Below are 21,425 nucleotides of genomic sequence, written 5' to 3' on the forward strand. Positions count from 1 at the left end.
CATCTGCCCAGTCAATTAGATCCTGCAGGGTTGGCATGCTCCAGGTTCCTTCACTTAAACAATACTATCTGTTGGGAGCCCAGAAGTGCGCCTTCTCTATAGCAGCACCAGCCCTCTGGAATGAGGTTCCCCCTGAGATCTGGATGGCCCTCATTCTGCTGTTGTTTAGAAGACCCATGAAGACTTGGCTGTTCACCCAGGCCTTTGGCAAGACAGTGAGACTTGTTTTATTGTGCTTGCCATCTTTTATCTTTATCTTTTATGTTTTATTGATTTTGCTGTAATTTCCTTGTTTGATTGTTGTGAACGATTCAGAGTCATTGAGAGTTGAGAGAAGAAGAAGAAGAAGAAGAAGAAGAAGAAGAAGAAGAAGAAGAAGAAGAAGAAGAAGAAGAAGAAGTCGTCATCTTGGATCTTTATGGACAGAGCCAGAGTAATGAAGTGATTAGGGTTAGGGTTCATGATTTAGGGCCAGTTCTCTTTCAGCCTAACCTACCTCGCAGGAGTGTTATGTGGATTGGAAACTGGAGGAAGGAGTACTTTACATGCTACCTTGAGCTCCTGAAGAAAGGCAAGATACAGAATCTATAAATGATGGCTGTGATGATATACCACCTAAACTTATATTATGGGCAATAGATGGATTGCTGAACTTTGCCCATCTGGTGTTCTCCAGAGGTACTGAGTTTCAGTTACCAGAATTCCAAGATAGTTTGGTCTTGATAAGGGATTCTGGGAATTGTAGTCTAAAACATCTGGATGGCAGCAGATATCCTAGCTCTGTTTCTGGATAATAAGACTGTGGTTTGCTCCCACACAAGAGAAAAAAATAGCTCTGATGAAAACTTGAAATGGAAACTCCAGCTTTTTCTGGCCATTGTTTCCTGTGGATATTTAATGAAATGACATTTAAAATAAAGGTGAAATAAAATGAATGGAGAAAGGTGAGAAGCACAGGAGAAGAGAACATGCTGAACACCATATTCCTGAAACTGCCCTTCAGGAGGGAAGTAAATTCTAGTTATAGGCTTTTTGGATGGGATGACCAAATAGGGTACTTTCCTACTTTTCAAAAATAAATAATCCAGCACCCAGTTCAGGTGAGGCAAATGGTATTCAGGACATTCTAGAGATATACCCAGGTGCATAGCTCCCCGTGGATATTATATTGCCTACTCTGCCTTAATTAATGGGATTGTCTGTACATTTTGGATGAAGTTCTCTAACTGTAATTGATGCTAATGTTTTTACCAGGAGTGGCAGGTATAAAATACTGCTTTCCAAGATTTCATCACTAACCAGTTCAGGATTTTCCTCATGTGACTTGTTTAGAGTAGTGCCATTGTAGGAGCATGCATCCTCACATATCTAAAGATTCCATGTTGTTTGTCCTTTGTGAAAGTCCAGCCATCCAGTTTGCTGCAGTAAACACTAAGAGTGTTTAAACAGCAACTTTTCTTGTCCTACTGTATCTGTCTCTTAAATCTGGATGCACAGAATGCACTGATTTATAAGGTTATATATGTTCCCTTTCTATTGTGTCATACTACATTACATAGACTGGGCCTTTATTTATTCTTCATTTCACAATATTGTGGTCTGTAAGCCATGATTTATAGCCTAGTTAGTGCACTGTGTGAAATCCATTCACTTGTGGAGCAGAAAGTCAGAAGACAATCATAAACCATTTCTGTTCTGTTGCTAAGAAAACATCATGATTGTGTCCTTGAAACCACCAGGAGCTGCACTCAATTCAAAGGTGACTTGGCTAGAGCCAAATAATGGCAAACAGATACTTCTAGGAAGTCCATTAGCAGACTGTCAAGGCAACGCGCGGGCCACTTCTTTGTTCCTAGCACTAAAATACAATTGGCCTGAATATATAGAGGTCTGTTTCTCCCCCTCCCAGTCTTGCTATGTATTCACTGATATACTCTGAACAAGGCAATCTCCTATAAGCAGTGTAGCTAACAGACTTCTTAGCCATCACACCTAATAGCCAAGTAAACCTCTTCTCCTCTTCCATGGATTTGTGAAAGCAGCTTTCTCACAGATGGCGGCTTCTATATGAGTCGAGATTTCAACTTCCAATGTTTCTAACCCACACGGCCAGTGGGGGCCACGGAGAGCATTGAGATGGGAGTGGCTGGTCTAATCACTTTCTAAGCTAGCTGCCGTTATTGCACCAAGTGTCGTTATGAAGGCCAAACTTTGGCTGGGTTTACTATTATTATTTAAATTTAATGGCCGCCTGACTCCAGTGGACTTTGCTGTGTTTATGTGACACACTGAGCCACAAACCAGCCAACTATGAGTGTTGGGCAAACTTAGGAAATTGGGCTGAGGAAATCATGATACAGTTAATCCTGAATCAGCATGTGCACATACAAGCATCAATGCTGCATCTGTTCAAAGAACACTGCTTGCATCTGTTTGGAATTGTTTGCCAGCCCATTTGATCACATGCCTGGAGTTCTGGAATTATGAAGGGAAAGTGCCCCATCTCCCCCTCCATGCCTATCATAATTTTTATAAAGCTGTATAATCCCCTCTTTGTCTTCCCCCAGAATGTTTTGTTTGCTTTTCCCCAAGCAGAGGTAGAAAATCTGGAGTCAGAGTGCCCATTGGCCCTTCCTTGGCATTCTCTGTCTGTAACAAAGCCAAGCATGTATCTGTGTAATGGCATTTGTTCACATACAGTCCTGTCTAATCAGCTCGTTCTTACTGTAGGACCATAGGAGCTGGTTTCCAATAGATTAGAGCAGTGTCTCTCAACTTGGCAACTTTAAGAGGTGTGGAATTCAACTCCCAGAATTGCCACGGTTGAGAAACACTGGATTAGAGTCTTCCAGCCCATTGTTCTCCTTTCCGACCAGTAGTGGCCCTCCAACCTTATTCCCATGCCTCTGTCACTTGATCTTTTTGTAACTGGGGATGCAATGCCACTATTAGTTTCAGTGCTACGTTTTGCAGCCCAGCTGTGGAAGTCCTAAAAGAGACCAGCAGCACATAAAAAATTAAACTGATAAAAGTTTAATATGTTAAATCAGTAATTATGATGGGAACCAGGACATTGCTTGGATGCTGAGTCCCCAAAGGGAGAGTATCCAAAATCTGTGGGAAAGAGACATAATTCTAGTTCAAGATTGTTTAACCTTATTTTGTTGCGTCTGTTTGACATTATTTTGTTGGATTTATAGTCCAAATCTTATTTAGCACTCTGTGGCTGGATGGGATTCCCACAACATATTAAGCTGAAGGCAAGCTAGCTACATCATGGTTCAGGGGATTATCTAAACTATTCCCTTATGGGTTGCCAGCTAAGATTTATAGCTTAACATGATGCATGAACTCAGCCAATTATGGCTTATCAAGAAATGTAGTTGAGTAAACATTGATCAGCATGATATCTAAAAGTTAGATCTAGAGTAGTTTTAAAAATTTAATCATAATTCTGTTTGAAGATAACCAAGTTTGCCTTTTGGCAGAGAGTAATAACTTATCTATTCTAGCAGGTTTTTGACAGCTCAAAAGACTGATCAGATTGTCCATTGCATTCACATCATTTGGGGGGAGTTTGATTGTGGTATTTAGATCAGAACCCCTTTGTTTCATGGTGCCTAATGTCCTCCCAAGAACCCACATCCAAAATTCAGCAACAAACCACCAAATTACATTAATACAATTTCCTTCTTTTTTAAGAAAACAGTTTTAAAAAGTGTTACATTTCTGATTGGCTTAATGTACCCATTTTATTTTTAAAAAATTAGAAAAGAGGTCTAACCCCACTAAATTCCACACATTTTATGCGCTGTGCATAAAAGTATTGTCTTTCTACAACTCCCATCCTCCTCCTCCAGGCTAGTATCATGAGAGTTACCACCCATTCCATCCAGAGAACTCTAGATGATGGCAGAGGCTGCTATGCAGAATGCAATTTGTTTTGAAAAAGGAAAATCAGGTGAGATAAGAGATTTCTTATCATTCTTGAGCATGCTTTTGCTCCAAAATATATGTGGGAGGTGTTGTGGGGAGGTCTATGGAGGCATTTCACATTTTGCTGTTGGCAGTTAAGATAAAGTTTGCAGGAGGTGAACTGGATTATAAAGTTGACCTCTGAAGAGGTTGGCTTTTCTGCAATTTAGATAAGGCTGGCAGTGGAGAGAGGCAGGGCTAGCTGAAAGGCAATTAACTGCTGAATGTTGTTCAACAGAAATGATCTTGATTAGGGGTTTGCTTTTGCTGTCTGGCTGGAAATGTCTAGAAAGTACTTGGCATGCAGCAGATGGGGAGGGTTAATCCAAACGTTGCCAAGAAATGCAGGAAAGAGACTGTGAAACAAATGAGTTATTAAGAAATTGACCTGGCTCACAATTGCTTAAGCCGTGTTTCATTCTCAAAATTATTGTTGGATGTAACCCAGATATTCTTGTGCTGATGACTGATGAACATATATAGTGTGATTAAGACCTGGCTCAGTGCTTTTGTGATGATACAGGTTTTGCAAAACTTTTGCTCGAGGATACCCATCCTGAAGTCAATTACAGAATGTCTGGAGCAATCAAAATATTTTTGCTATTCCTGTTTCTGACTTTAGCTGTGTTCCATTTAATATTTTGCACAGCGACTAGTGAATCTGTCCAGTGCAGAGTACAATAGGGCATTGCTAATGATGTATATTTCACAGAGGAAAATTAGTGTCTCTGTACTATTGGTGACTTTATTAAATCCTGTAATAGATACTTTGATGGAGAGCCAGTTTGGCTAGAAACCAGGAGACTGTGAGTTCTAGTCCTGCCTTTGGGCCAGTCACTCAGCCCAGCTCACCTCACAGGGTTGTTGTGGGGAAAATAAGAGGAGGAAGGAGTATTAGGTATGTTCCCCACCCTGAGTTATTTGTAAAAATAATAAAGGTGGGATAAAAAATAAAATAAATAAGTAAAATATAAAATATAATAATATGAGTTGCAGCCATACAATTATTATTTGTTACTTTGAATGTATACAGTAGAAGTTAATATTATTACTTGTTATGGAACGTTTAATTTTTAGAGGCTTTTTATATTATGATTTTATAATTATTAATATTATATTATTACATCAGTTGTTTTATTCTCTGTTTGTACTGTATTTAATTATGTGCATGAACTTACTTTTATTACTAGCAATATGGTCAGTGAATATAAACAATGCTGAAAGTGAATTTACAAATGGCAGGCTACAAGAATGACATGGAAAAAGATGTTACACTGGACATACAAAAGAAACCAGCTGATGTTTTAATAATTAAAAGGGATATACCATCAATAAAGCAAGAGTGACCTGGATAATTTTCCTATATTGGATTTACAAAAGAGGCTTCTTAAAGTTTTGAAGAATCTTGTGAGAAGGGACAAAGAAAAAATGAAAAGAATTCAAGTTCTATGACATTATTGAATGGACTAAAGATTAAGATTGTTGGAAGCAAAATGAAGGAATATAAAGTTGGTTTATTTGATCAAGGTTAAAATAGATACATTGTTATTTCTGGTAACTCTTAATGGACTTTTGCTGACACCAGGACTGAAATGACGATGCTTTATGGATTTGTTTATAGATAAGAGATGGGTTATGGGAAGAAGAGATCATTTGTTGTATTTTAATAGGAGGTGATAAGCTACTAAAATTGTTTATAGTTGTTGTGATGAAGGTTGGAAGTCACTTCTTTTCTTTTTCTTTACTATATTCTTACTTTTCTATTTCTTTCTATTTTCCCTTTTTATCTTTTCTGCATTCTTTTTTTCTATTCTTTTATCTTTCTTTTAGTTTGTATTAGTTTTTACTATTGTAATTATAATCTTTAATAAAATTACAGATAATAAAATTTGTGTGTGTGTATAAACAATGTGGTTTAATGGGCCACAGGTTCCTGTCAAGATTCCTCCCTCAGTTGCCATGCAGAGTCAGTTCGGCTTTCTGTGAATGTTTTATTAGAAGGGTATTTTAAGCAGTTCATATGTATGGAGGCGGGGGCATCTTATAAGTTTGGTAGTGAATAAAGCTCACATGTGTGGAGAGATCATGTGAACATGTGTTCACTGTGGAGCAACGAATTTAGTTAATCTGAAAGTCTGGATTAGTTAGGTAGCTGTTGGATCTCGTACAGACTGATCATCCAATAAAGCGTTTTGTCCAAGATGGATGGTAGTCACAGAGTGGTTTTAGCTAGGAACCATAAACTATGTTACAGGGCATTTCATAGCTGCTTATCACTCGGTGCTAGTTTGGTCTTACTTTGTCTTTTTATATCTGTGAGCAGATACTATTTAAAAACATCTGATTCATATCCTTTAAGTTACAGGTCTTTGGGTTCACACATTGCACTAAGGCATGGTGTCTTTATTCATGGAATACTGCATAAATTAAACTTGGCAGGATTTATCAAGCATGATAAGCCATAAGTCATGGTTGAAGTGATACAATGGCTAAGTTCACACAACATGCTAAATCAAAACCAAACCACATCACATCACATCCTATGACTTCATTGCAGGGAGTATGTTTTATGTGTTCTGGATGATAGCTGAAAATGTGTGCATTTGTTTAAAGCCAACTTGTGGAGAGAGAGAAAAAAATAAAACAAATTTCAACTGCAGATAAGAGTTTACACATCTGGTTCATAAGAAGTTATACTATCATGATAAGTCTGTTAAGACCTTAAATTACCACAAAAAATGAGAAATAACGTAAAGTTGCAGTTTGTTCAAACAATATCATTTGTTACAATATCTGATTTACTGCATAGTTTGGAAGGGATAGCCCTAGTTGGGATTGACATAGTTGGGAGAGACAGCCAAACCAGGATCTGAAATCACCACCTAAAGCCAGTTTTGCAACCCAGAGTTTGATCAGCTTGTGATTTGATATAACATCTAAAGTGGCATTTGCCAAAAATGTCACAAAAATCCATTGTTTAGGAGGATATGCTGGGTTTCTCATGGAGATGAGAACTGCATAGGCTACAATTTACCTATGGCTGGGACTGTAAATCCTAACTGGGATTATGTCTGAAATATATTCTGTAGAATTGCTGCTTTCGTTGTGACTGGCAGTTGCAGCTGCTGTTCCTCTGGGATTCACAAAAGAGTGTTGCTGCTTCTTGTTGTGACTTCCTTCTCTTTTCTTCCCTCCTCCCCTCTCCCCGTAACAGTGAAGCTCGGTGGGCTATGGGATGGATGAAGCTGAGCAGGACCAGTACGAAGCCCATCTCAAAGAACTCTTTGACAGCTTCGATGTCACTGGCACTGGCTCTCTGGGGCAGGAGGAACTGACCGAACTTTGCCACGTGTTGCATCTGGACGAAGTGGCTCCGGGAGCATTGCAAGAGACCCTTCTGCAGGACGGTCTCCCTAGGCAGGTAAGAACATACCCTGTGTAGGCGTTGGGTGCAGCTGTCTCTCCCAACCTTTGAAAAGCTGGGCGGGTTGATCAGTGTGGGGCCGTGTTTCTCAACCTTAGCCATTTTAAGATGTATGGACTTCAATTCACGTAATTCCCCAGCCTGACATCCTCCCTGGACTACAATTTCCTCACACCCAGCAAGTATAACAATACTGGCTGGGAATTCTGGGAGTTGTAGTCCAACACGTGAGGAGCATGCCAAGTTGGGGAAGGCTGAGATACCAGATTTCTTATCCCCCATGAATGCATTCTTTCTCTCTCCCTTGTGTTCCTACATCTACAATTTCTCATTCTCTCTCCCTATCCCTCATAATAGGCATTTAGCTACCTCTAGAAGAACGGCAGCTTCTTCCACTTATGGCAGTTGCATTATGGGTCCCTGATTTATTACGTGCTTGGTCATTTGTGCTAATACTCCTGCACCTTTGTACTCTTAAAACTGATCTCCCTTAGGAAAACAAAGCCTGTGCTCGCTCCACTCAAAAGCCCTTTTCTGTATCTTCCTTTGCAATTAATCTCACGCTCACTTTGGTCTGTGATTTAAGAAGTGAATCTCCGGGAATGGCAAGGAGGAAGCAAGAAAAGAGCTTTCTGGCTCAAAATGGGCAAATCCTTTCTTTCTGAAGGGAGGGGAGAGGATTTGAGGGCTCCAGGCTCCCCGAGGGAAGATTCTGTATCTTGAAGGGCACCTGGGAATTTGCACTGTGCAGAAAAGGAGGGGGCTCGATAATGAGCAGCTTGCATTGCCTTTATTGTGTTAATAAGGGCACTGGCTCCGAGCAACTCTCCTTCTCAAATGAGATCTCCAAGATTTCCTTTTGCTGCCTCGCACTCAACAAACTCGTCACTCAGAAGTTCAACGAGGCAGCATTGGGAAAACAAGCTGAACTCTCTGTGTATATGATACTCTGCTAATACCATCACCCTTTTAATTTCCCGGTGTTCTTTGGCTTTACCGTCCTGAATGCCCTCTAACTAGAAAGATGGGATATAAGCTAGGCACATAATAAAATCCATCTGTTTTGACTTCTGGGGCCAAGAGGCTCATCCAGATAACACAGAGGGGGGCTTGCATGTATGGATGGGAGAGTTTTCTGTGTGTTTTGCCTCCACCCCTCACCTGGTTGTCCTAAACCAGGCAGTGGAGCCACAGAAACAGCTCCCAAATCTGGCTGCTTTGCAACCAGTGGTGATTGGTTCATCTTGTGTGCCTTTGTAGTTGGAGAAACACCCAAGTGAACACAAGTTGGTTGCCCTTTGGTGACATTTTGGAGAAGCTGATACCCTACCACATCCTGTTTTCCCCTTAAAACCCCCCACATTGCAAAACTAGGGTAAAAGCTTTGGTCCCCCTCCACCAAGGGATGGTGTGGGTGAGCACATGAGTTTCCAGAGGTGTATTTTTTGCACCTGTGCCCTCAGTGAGGCCTGTGGTAACATCTGATATCTCCTTCCAAAGGAGATACCTTCTCCTATGCCAGAAGCGTAGTTATTTTAAGGATTCTAATGGTTTAGCTTTAAAGAAAAATTTTTCTGGAATCTAGTCTTCCACTTCTTGAATTGTCTTTTAGTCACTTTTGGGTTTTCTTCTACATTTCTTCTCCCCTCTGCCATTCAGTTCAAGCCTTCACATCATTGCTGTTCCCTCTTTATGGTTGGATGGTAGGTTTTAACTCCTGTCAGTCATCTGTATTTAGCCCATTCCTAATCACTCTTCTTTTGATCAATAAGGTTTCCCAAGTAAAAATTTCATAGCCTGGGGAAGCTGAGCTGTCTTGTTGGAGGACAGAATACATCCATTGCAGCTGGTGGAGCCTATGTGCTCTAGAACGAGGTTTCTAGACTGGGTTTGAGGGAACCCTAGAACTTGAATGGGTTCTACAAGGGACCTGGCAGGGAGGACCCTCAAATGTACTAATCTTGAATGCACGCTCACCATCCTTCCATTTCCACCTCAACACTGCTTTACTCTTCTCACTGGCTGTACAGCCCCGGTGTTTGTACACAGTCCATACGGCAGGGGGCTAGCTGCCTTTCCCTCACCACCACTCAGATCTTCCCACATCCACAAACCCTGACTTCCTACCTGTTCCCAAACATTTCCCTCAACAGCCTATGTTTTCCAAACGGTGGCAGAGGGAGATGAAAGAAGACAGAGCTAGAAATCTGGTGGGAGTTTCTAATTTACTTAGCAGCACAAAAGCAATTATGGTGAGTCCCTCCCTTCTTGTTTCCATGTTGCAGACCATCTTTGAGTGTATGCATGTGCATGGGCCCCAAGATGTCTGCTTAATCATCATTCTGTGCACACCTATGTAAGAATGAGTACCATTGAGCTGCATCTGAATTATCATTAAAGGAGAAGGAATAACGTATAGACATTTTGACTAATTTCATATTACAATAACATCAGCTCATATAGAACTTAGGAATTTCTGGATACAGCTTTTATAAGAATGTCCTGAAATTGCCAGTTGAGCACTGAAATATCTTATGCTGTTTGCAGCAACGAACCTTTATGAGGGAACCTTCTCCTTATACGTGGCAATAAAAAAAGTATAGAAATAGGCTAAATATAGAAGATGATCTACACTTCCAAGTAACATCAAATATTTCTCCAAACATTGAACTTTTATCCATAGAAAAGCAATCACATCCCAGTACCTGAACTTTGATTGTGAATAATTGTGAAATTCAAGTTTTCTTTTTTGTACATTGGAAATGTTAATGTTGCATTAACAATAAACACTTCACTGTTTTGTTTTATTGCCACTTTTCTATCACTATAGTTTTACCTCTTGATCAGGGTTCAGGATTTATTTTTTTTTAACAGTTTCTGCAACCTGAAAATGTTTGAAATCTCCTGCTCCAAAACGTTGTTTCTCAAACTTGGCAACTTTAAGCCAGCATGGGAATTCTGGGAGTTGAAGTCCACACGTCTTAAAGCCACCAAAGTTGAGAAACACCATTCTAAAACTACTGGGATGTGTTAAAATCAGAACATTCAGTGTTGCCTTGTCTGTCTGAATGGAGCAATCCTACATGCATCTACTCAATTACCTATTGGGTTCAACAACAAGGTAAATGGTGCCAGAGCTTTCTGTAACCTAGTTCCTTCAAAAGTGGTAGGTCTACAATTCTAGTATTCTGGATTTTGGTCATGCTTGCTGGGTGTCCTGAGGTTTTATACCCATCATACCTGGGAAATGGATAGATTTTATTTTTTTTATTTCGATGCTGCCAACTCCAGAACAATAGATTTACAGCCCAAGTTAGGTATCATGAAAACTCTATAGTTGTAATTTTTCTTACCTTTCCTTGCTTTATAAGCTCAACATCACCTTGTATAAATTTTGTATCATAGATTTTTAAAAATGAGACTGTCAAAGTAGAAGCTATTTTTTTACTCTCAGAAAACCCAGAGGGGCTGACATCACAAACACTTCGAAAGGAACATTAAAAATGGAATATTTTAAGTTTCTTTGGTCTGTCTTTGCTTTCCATGCTGCAGTGCCTGAAATCTCCTCTGGTCTGGAACCGGCAGGGCGTTTGCACTGAATGGGCAAGTTTGTTCAGTGGCTTTGTCTGATGTGGTGCCTTTTGGCTAAGCTGGACTAGCCAAATGTTAGTCTAAGACAGCCTTCCTCAACCTTTTGACCCTGGAGGAACCCTTGAAATATTTTTCAGGCCTCGGGGAACCCCTTCACATTCAGGCTCAAATATAGGCCAGTAGTTACAAAATTATTATCTTCGTTTCATGTTAAGGCCTGTATAATGCCCTAATAGTGTTCTTAAACTAAAAATAATGAAATTTACCTCTTTAATGTGAAGTTGCCTGAATTTGAAATAATTTTTAAATGAATCATAATCTCCCAGGGAACCCCTAGTGACCTCTCACAGAACTCGAGCGTTCCACAGAGCCCTGGCTGAGAAACCCTGGTCTAAGGGAACTGGAGAGCACCAAATCGGGAAAAGCTGGTGTACGTTTATTTGTGTCACTTGAACTCTACATTGGCAAAGAATGCGGCCAGTTTAGAGCAGTGTTTCTCAACCTTTTTCCACCCGTGGCCCCCTTCCAACCTTGTTTTTTTCCTGTGGCCTCTCCTGGCCAAGTTCCATTCTAGATACAGACATGGGACAGTAACTGTTAGTTTTTTGGCCTCAACAAGACAGTATTTGTACTATAATACACTTTCCTTTTCTGTGGCCCCTTCAGCACGTGCCGTGGACCCCATTACATGTTTTTCACCTGTGGCCCCACTGAAATATCCTATGGCCCCTGGTTGAAAACTCCTTTAGAGCATAAAGGCCCTTTCTAGTCTAAAACTAACCCCCTTTTATAAACCTAGTTCTTTTCCCCTGTTGTTGAGCTGTATAATTTTTCCCCAAACTGATTTTTAAACCCTGGCGAAACGCCTTGAGCTGCAAAGATGTTCATATTCTGCTTTCTCTGCCTGTCTTAGATCGTGGAGGTTGCACACAAACCTTTGAAGGTAATTTAGGATCCCCTCATAGATTAGATATTTTCAGTGTGAATATGCAGAGTGGGATGTATTATTTTGAAAGACCATGGTGCAAGTGTAAAACTACATTTGATATATACTATAACAGGTCCAGAGCATACCTTTTAAAATAGCTTCTAGTTGTTCCTGTGTCAAACTGATTGCAAAAATGGCCTGACTTTTTTGTGTCTTGCAATCCAGGCTGCATTCCAGTAACAGAAGGGTATTTCAGAAAAGAATTGATACAAAATCCTGTGTGTGTGTTTTTTTTTAAACAATGGATCCAATTGCAAGAGTCTTCATTTGGAACAACAAAGACTATGCAGGGCAACTTTGATACCCTTTCAACTCAGCTTGCCCTGTCAAATTGTGATATTGTTTCCCTCTCCCCCCACCCCCCCGTCTGAACTTGGTTTAAATTTACTCTTCTTAATCTTCCCTTTGAGCTTCAGTCACGCTAAAATTGCTTCATGTGATCCAGACCCTGGCCATCTGTTCTGCTTGCAGCTGCAATTTCAAGGCAGGAGTTTCAAACTCCAACAGAGAAACAGTCATTTCTTCCTCTACTCCTTCAAACAAAAAAACCCAAACACGCTTCCCTCTTCTCATCCCCCCCTTTTTTCCTTTATTAACATTACCTTAAAATTTAGTTCAATTGCATATTGTAAACTGCCCAGAGTCCCCCGAAGGGAGGAGATGGGCGGGGGCAAATTGGATGGATGGATGGATGAATAAATAAATAAATGGTGCGGTCCTTGGTGCTCTCTGAGCTTGGCTGTTTGCTTGCAGATGTTTCCTTACCCAACTAGGTAACATCATCAGTGCTAGTGAGTGGGGTTGGCTCCCTGTTTATATGCAATAGCTTGCCCTGCCAGTGTTGGTGGGGGTGTGGTTTTCTCCTTGGTAGTTCCTTGGTTAGGGTATTGTTGTCTGCTTGATTGTTCATCTGATGTTAATCCCTGCATCTCTGGGTGTTGGCTGCTGGAGAGGATGTGTTCTGGTCTTTTTGTTTCCTTCTTAGCTTTTTCTATTGTCTCTTTTGAATGGTGTGTAAATGTGGTTTATCTCTTAACAACCATTTGTTTAGTGATGGTTCAGACTTAACGATGGTGCTGAAAAACCGACTTGTGACTGGTCCTCACACTTATGACTGTTGCAGTGTCCCTGCAGTCACACGATCATGATTTGGGTGCTTGGCAAGCAGTTCACATTTATACTCATTACAGCATCCCGTGGTCACATGATCACCATTTTCAACCTTCCTGGCCAGCTTCTGGCAAGCAAAATCAATGGGGAACTGCGTGATTCGCTTAACAATCATTCACTTAACGACTGCTGCAGAAAAGGTCATAAGACTGGGTTGGATTTGTTTAATGACCACTTCGATTAGCAACCAAAATTCTGGTCCCAATTGCAGTTGTTAAGCAAGGACTACCTGTATGTGTCTATTGATGGCTGATTTGTTTGAATGCCAAGCTTCCAGAAATTTCCTAGCATTTTTGGATTTAGCTTGGCCTAGGATGTTCACAGTTTCCCAGTTGAAACTATGGTTGAGTCTGTCCATGTGTTGTGAGATTAAGAAATTTTCATTGTGTCTTCCGACTGCCAGTTGGTGTTTATGGATGTGCTCTGCTAGTCTTCTGCCTGTCTGTCCTACAGAGTGGCTGTTACAGTCCATTGTACATTGTAGATGACTCCTGTTTTCTCTTCTAGGACTACTGGGTCTTTTGGTTTACTTAAGATGTTTTGGCGGGTGAGGGAGACTTGGTTTGTGTGCTGCAGTGATGCCATGTGGTTGTAGTAGTTTGTTGGTTGTTTCTGAGATGTTTTTGATGTATGGCAGTGTTATACTTTTCATAGCTTGTGTGGGTTGTGCTACAGTGGGTTGAGTGCTCAGGCAGGTTTTGATTGAGTGGGTATCCATTTTGTTGGAAGATGTTTGATGGAAGAGGCTTCATTCACAATTTTCCTAATTATTTCTAAAGCACTGCACCTCTTTATACCGCATATCACTTGATATTTTTCACATGAATGTGCACACTGATTCTCCTGAACTAACTTGTTGTGCTCTGGGAGGATGTGATTGTTACATATTGTGATCTGTGATGCTTCATTCACACATTGTTATAATAATGAACATGCAAGAACAAATTGGCTCATAAGAAAAGAAAAGCAGCTTAAGTTCTTTATTGTAACTTTAAAAAAATGTTTGCTTCTTTTGGGATGTCAACTCTTCTTGCCTTAAGACCTGGCTCTTCCCCCGGGCATTAGGAGCCAGTTAAGTGAGAGTCCCCTTTTGGTTGTTCTGTTATGTGCTTGGTTGCCATTGTATATTGTATATTTATATATTTATATATTGTATTTGTTTATTGTTATATGGTGGGGGTTTTTTCCTTTTTTTGATTTGTTATTTGTTTTTTATGCTGCACACTGCCCAGAGTCACATTGTTTGAGTTGGGCAGCCTTATAAACCTTAAAAATTATTTATATGGTCAATAGAAACGTTTTAATTTAAGAAACAAGGTGGTTCATGGCAGAAAACAAGTCCCCAATTAGACCAGTTGAAGAGGCACAACCCCAAAGTCCGAGGATTGTGTGTGGTCCCTGAAAGCCCCAAGACCTATCTCCAAAAGCTCCAGAATTGTTTCCCAAACTGGAATTATAATAATGTGACCAAATGGGACAATTTTGATCCTACTCAGCAGATTTAATTTTAAATAAACTCAAATCTAAGTGAAATCAGACTGGATCCTTGTGCTGTCTCCACCTACTATTTTTTGGACTGTGGCTCCTATACCACTCCGAGCAGAAGGGGATCAACAAAGTCAAGAAAGTGGTGGCAACCATATGACTGAAGCCTTGTCTGTTCTTTAGGTTGTCATGCATGCAACACGCATAAAAACAAGGCAATTGTGCAGTTGTGGCTACCATCTTGACTTTTTACTCTTCCTATGGACAGCCCTGACTCAGAGGCCCAGGGCAGCCCTTAGCCCAGATGTTGTGCAAAGCTGCCAGAAATAATATTAATGTGACCATAATGATATTAGCCGACTTGACAAAGCTTGCAACAGTTAGTGAGGTTAACATGTTCTAAGTTTTGTGAACCCTGAAAGCATTTGGGGTCAACATTATACATTGCCCTTTGAAATATTTAGCATTTTCCTAACTGTGACCATTGGTTCAATTGTTCATTGGAGTTTTGGAAAGTCATCAGAGCTCTGAGAATTTAGATTTTTTCAATTTAATAGCACCTAAAAGAGTAAGTAAATAGCATCCTAAAGAGTAAGTAAATAGCATCCTAAACCCAGTAAACCTGATTTATTTATTTATTTATTTTATATCCTGCCTTTATTATTTTTATAAATAACTCAAGGTGGTGAACATACCTGATACTCCTTCCTCCTCCTCTTTTCCCCACAACAACAGCCCTGTGAGGTAGGTTGGGCTGAGAGAGAATGACTGGCCCAAAGTCACCCAGCCAGCTTTCATGCCTAAGGCAGGACTAGAACTCACAGACTCCTGGTTTCTAGCCCGGTGCCTTCACCACTAGACCAAACTGGCTCACTTCTGTTAAATGTTGGCAGGTGTGGCATTGTGTTACATTTCTTATTGCAAATGTGTTGTGGGTAAGTAGAGGACAAGATCTTGCAAGTTCCCCGCCCCCATGATAATTGTAATGCATAGTGTGCTGTGCGCAGTGCCCCGCATAATCTAATTCTCCCTCCTCTTATAGTCGTGCTCATTTACTTTAAATGTCAAGGTGTTTTTTTAATCAGGAAAATCTTTCCTCTCTGCAAACTGCTTTTTTTTTTTAAGTACACTAGCATTTTGAAATATTGGTAGGATGAATGGCAGCTCTTAATGTACAAATGAGGCCATTGGTATGAAGTTTCATCGAGCAGATTCCCAAGATGCTTTTAATTACTCCTTGTGATAGGCACCAAGACCTATATAGCTGGATTGTATGTTCAGTTCAGAAATATTTAATGATGTGGGGCTGTTTGCATGCATGTAGGCACATGCACAGATGGCATTCATAGACTGGCTCCATACAACACAATATGCTAAGCTAAAAAGGGGCTTGATGTTATGGCAGCTATTGTCTTAGTAAGTTGCGTCAAACAGATTGTTGCTGTAGTCCATGACATGATTTCAGGGGATGTTGGGGAGGAGGAGGCAGAGAATGCTGTGTGAACTCAGCTATTGTGTTTTGTTAATTCAGCTTTGGTGATAAACATGTTGTCTGAACTCAAGTTTAAGGCTGATAAACTGAAAGATTATCTCCAGACGGAGAAAAATTATCATTGGGGTTAGTGAGAAAGTAAAATCAATTGGCTAGCAATGTTTGCACAAAACACTTACCTAGATCATTATGTAATGTGAGATCCTATACCTTGTCAGCTTTAGCCCAGGGAAGGACACTTCAAATAAAAACAAACCACAATGCCCTTCCGTAGTCAGCTGTTGTGACAATACCACAGGACAGTAAAAAGTAGAGAAGTCACTCAACCTTGCCTACTCAATCCTCCAGAAAAAGAGCTGCAATTGTAGAGTTGCTGGAAAAAACAGGTTTTCCATTTGGGAATTCACGGTCAGAGTCCTGGCAGTTACTGCATGTGCTCCATAATTCTGATTGGCAACACAGAGCAACCAGGCTATCCCTTTCACATGGTGGCAAATGGGAAGAACTCAACAGACCTTCATGTGCATTCCCATGTGCTCCCAAATGGAAACAAATGACACCACTTGAAGGGACTCTGGGAGCACTGGTGCACACCTGGGGTAGATGATGAAGAGGGATCTGATGTCTGCTGCCCTACTTTTGTATCCTATCAATCTTGGTTGTGGCTCCTAGATACCAAAGATGTGCCCTGAGTTGGAGTCATGTGCACTCTTCTCTCCCGGTGCTCCCTCCTGATGAGTTACCCCGTGGGACTAATGGTTGGGGAGAGCTGTCTCCTTTGCAGTTGCTTTTTTCTTCAGAGATTTTCAGTGCTACTTTGGGTAACTTGTCTTTTGGTCTCTGGGGAAGGGTTTGTGCTTGGCAGGGATTAGCAAAGTGCATGTGGTGTGCCTGGAGGTGCAGCAGGGGAGAAAAGTGTTGTTAGAAGGCAGGAAGACAGCAAGACAGGCAGTCATGGCATTTCTGGGGTGACTTCTGACCCAGCAGTATGATTGTGTGCTGCAGAATTACTTGCAAGGATTTTTTTTAACTATTTGTCAGGGTTGTATATGTATATGTATAACAACCAGAAGATATGATGAAGTACAACTAAAAACAGCGGTGCTAATAAAATCAGAAAAAAGGATAGAATAATGAATGAGTTACATTTGTAGAAACTAAAAGTATATCCATAAAATGTTAATATAGAAGTAGCTCAATCCTTTAACATAATATTAAATCTAGCCACATAAACCATTTATTGCTCCATCTTCTCAGTTTTAGTACAATTTGGCTAGTCCTTGTTTAATGACTGCCTCATTTAGCGACCATTCACAGTTATGACGATGAAAAAGTAACTTTACTACCAATCCTTGTGTTTATGACCTTTGCAGGTCTGTAAAGCAGAGGAAAGCTGAAGTTAGAACCTAAGCACAGTTGCGGTTTCACTTAGCAACCACTTTGCTTAATGACTGAGTTGCTGGTCCCACTTGTTGTTGCTAAACAAGGACTACCTGTATGTTATTTCAATACAATGATATTTATATAATATGCATTATATGCATAGAACCTGTAAGAAAATTTGAATGGGTTACTGTTTGACTGGGTCAAGCACTGTTGGGTAAATAGAGCTATTGAATAGCAAAGAGTTTCATAGCACCTTAAAGCAGGAGTAGGCAACCTGCAGATGTTTTGGACTACAATTCCCATCATACCTTGACATTTTCTCTGTTGCTGGGGCTGATGGGAGTCCAAATTAGCTGGACAATATCAAGTTGCGTAGTTGTTTAGGAAATTGACTCTCCAACATGTGGAACATAACAAGAGGGTAGGATTCTAAGTTGCTGAAATTCAGAGAATTGAAGCAACCTTGGGACTCAATTACTGTAGTTTGTCCACTTGCTCAGTGCAGGATCTGCAGGATAAGATGCTGCTGCAGCGTCCCCACAGATAGCCCTACAACGTGTGCTTAAGGACCTCAGGAATAAAACAACTTTTCCAGGGGAGAAAAGGGGAAATTACTGGATCTTTAGGATAGCTAGTAAATTAGTCAAGTAGTACAAACTTCACTGATTGGAAAAAAAAAAGATTAAGGAGTCTGATCTGTACCCAAATCAAGCCCCAGAACCTGTTTGCAGCCCCACTTCCTGATGCACCCCCAAGAGCTGCTTATTATGGCACTGGATTTCATAAAACCCATGGATGCTACAGCTATTAAGGGCTGGAATATTATATCAGGGGAAACATTTCAAACAAGAGACAGAACTAATCAATCCACTTAAAAAAAAAAAAAAGCCTGCAAGGAACCTGCCTGGGCATCATTCTTGAAGAATAAGCAAAGCCTGAGAGCTGAGGGCCAAGGATGGATTTCTCTAAAGAGCTTAAATCCAGTTTGGTTGGATTTTTATGTCTACAAAATGGAGAAAAGAGAAGCAGATTGGGCACTACAGTATTATGCACGGAGGCGCGGTCATGAACGAGAGGGCTATTTTTATACTTGTTTCCTGTTTGGATGGGCCTGGCATGCAGGAATCAAGAAGCAATCCATCCCTCCACCCAGAGGTTTCTGGTGGTCTGGAAAGTACCAACATCCGCTTTCCTCCATTTGCTTACATTACAAAGGTGGGTTAAGCAAGTGAGTTATACCTGGCCATCAGGGGCTGTGTTCCCCCACACCACTTAACCTGATTACTGCATTTACCATTTTCTGAGTTCTCACAACAGACTGCATTGTAAACTAACCAAGCGGGTTCACACAAAATGCCAAGCCATAAACAGAAGCCTAACCAAGGTTAAAGCTAACCATGCTTAGTACATGGTGCAAATGCAGCTGCTACTCTTTAACTGGTTTAAGGGTGCTGTGTGAATCCAGACATTGAGTGCTTTGGTGAAGTGTTGAAAGAGCATCCTGTTTCTTTATTAGCAATTGTTGTGCATTACTTCAATCTTCATAGTCTCTGAGGGGGGCATACCAAAAATCAAAACATAAATATAGTGTAACAATCCATAAAAAACTCAGTGGCTACCCACAGTCATACTAAGGTCCAAAGGCCCATTGTTACAGTAGCTATCAGGGCTTTTATTTTATTTATTTCAGTGCATAATTTTCTTGTTATAACTCTTATAAATGCCTTGAAAGAACGCCTCTGTTACTATATCCATGGGGTACTTAGAACAGAGGACAAGTGAGAATGTGGGAGAATGGATGGGAAGTGGGGGCTACCTGGGAAGTTCCCAGCATTTGGGAGAATTGGAGAAGGCACTTCCAGAACTGATTGCATGACACAATAAGCCAAATTTGGCACTAACTATGGGTAAGGCCTGTGGTGCTACAGAATACCAGTTGTACTAATAATTACTTCCTCTTTTCTTAAAGGTCCACTTTGATCAGTTTAAGGATGCATTAATCCTCATCTTGTCTAGCACATTAACAAATGAAGAGTCCTTCCAGCAACCAGGTAAGACCAATTTTGAAAATTTTGAGATTCTGGAAACCAGCAGGAAAGGAGAAGTACATGTTGCAACTAAAATCCATTTAGAAAAGTTTCCACATTTATAATGATGTGTGAAGCAGCATTTGGGCCAAGTTGCCTTGATTTCCTGCATTAAATCCTTCTCCAAATAGGAAATGGTGGCTGCATTATATAAATATTCTGCCCAGTTGATATGCTATTAAGGAGAAGTGGCTGCAAGCAGAGGGAAGGACATGTCAACTCATCAAAATATGGTGCAGGAAGCTTAACAGGTTTTGATTGGCTGGCAAATGAAAATTGGAGACCTTGGTATCAAGCAAGTTGGCAAATCATACTCCAGCATGTTATCTAAACCTGGGGTCAGCAACCCTGTCAGGTACCATATGCCTTCATGTGATCTTTCATCATTGCATAGACATAAAAACACGTTCCTTAAATGGTTAAATTTTGCCAACATTTCACCATTCTTGCTCCACAATCGTATGAAACTCCGGTATTCAGATGCTTTTAAAACTATTTTGGAGGATGTTGCAGGTAACATAGTACTCATGGGCCAATCCCTAGTCCCTAAGAATCCAGAACTGCAACAGCATCCTGCCTTTGGAGGCCTCCACTCTTTATGCCAGTGGTGCTGAACAGACTGAAAATGCAGTCTGTCAAAATGAAAAGCCTTAAAAGCCATGAGTTTACTCAATCCGTTAGAAAGCTCAATCATAGTTTGAGTCCTAAACTATGATTACTGCAGATCTTGCTTTGATATAATAGTAGAACTGTCACCATATAGGAATGAGAACTCCTCAGCTAAAAGCAGCCGGGGGAATTCTGGGAGTTGAAGTCCATCCATCTTAAAGTTGCTGAGATTGAGAAATACTATCTTAAAATAGGAAAGAGGACAGAGGCAACTGATAGTAAATTAAATGGAGATTAGCCATTTGAGCACCAAGTATGGAATTAAAGGTACAGTCTTCTGTCCTGAGAAAAGGGCTTCTAAGTAGGTATGTAAAATGAAAGCTAGGTTACTATAATAAAATTAAAACTTTTTTCACTTTAAAATATGCTCTAAAATTAAAACATTACTGTAAAGCTAGGGTAATGCAACTTGGATATCTTTAGAAACTGAAGGAACAGCCAAACTGACTTTGTGTTTTAAAGGAGTAAGTTTTAAAATACAGCATAACAATAAAGATATTGGGTTGCAGCATACTGTAGTTAGCAGAATAATTGCTTACAAAAATGGCTACTCAGGTTGCTTAAACCTGACAGTAGTTAGCAATGGAAAGAATGTGTGTTGGGACTTTACTTCTGCACAGTCCTCAGGGCTAGAACTACATGTTTGTGCTTGCACAGAAATATGGTAAAATTGGCTGGATTAATCTTGCTGAGTAGATACTTTACCACAGGGCAAATAAAAAAGATTCTGTGAGCCAGAACCTCTGGGGCATCAAAAGTCCTAGAGCTTCTTTTCCTGATGTTTTCCGACTGCAACATGGAGATTCTTGGCTTGGTTTGAGTTTTTTAAGTTGAAGTTTCTGGAGTGCTAATAATGAGTTATGTGTGGTCTAATCAAAGACGTAAGAGTTTGGCGCATTGTCTACCTCAGGAGTTTGTATTCAACCTTCTGGCTGAACTCTTCTTCAAATAAGGATGGCCATTCTGGTTCCTTCCAGATGCTTTAGATATCAGCTCCTATCAGCTCTAATTGGCATGTCCAGTAGCAAAAGACTGTGCACATTGCAGTCCAAGATATCTGAATGATAGCACAATAACCACCCTGCCTTAAGCATAAGATAATACTTTAGGGGGAACAAATTTGGTGCATGGTTAAGGCACCAGGCCAGAAACTAGGAG

At 40.4% G+C, this 21,425-nt stretch overlaps 1 protein-coding gene across 2 annotated transcripts in view; it reads left to right on the forward strand.

Moving 5' to 3' along the window:
* The window catches only part of NIN (ninein), a 114,954-nt gene that overhangs the window by 14,516 nt on the left and 79,013 nt on the right, over positions 1-21,425 (forward strand). For both annotated transcript variants that reach the window (XM_063290563.1, XM_063290564.1), the window contains exons 2-3: positions 7,190-7,396; positions 19,481-19,562. In XM_063290563.1, the coding sequence (XP_063146633.1) occupies positions 7,211-7,396; positions 19,481-19,562 (268 nt within the window). In that variant the 5' untranslated portion in view covers positions 7,190-7,210. The remainder of the gene's footprint in view (positions 1-7,189; positions 7,397-19,480; positions 19,563-21,425) is intronic.

The sequence above is a fragment of the Candoia aspera genome, chromosome 1 (assembly GCF_035149785.1).
Source record: "Candoia aspera isolate rCanAsp1 chromosome 1, rCanAsp1.hap2, whole genome shotgun sequence".
Taxonomy (NCBI): Eukaryota; Metazoa; Chordata; class Lepidosauria; order Squamata; family Boidae; genus Candoia; species Candoia aspera.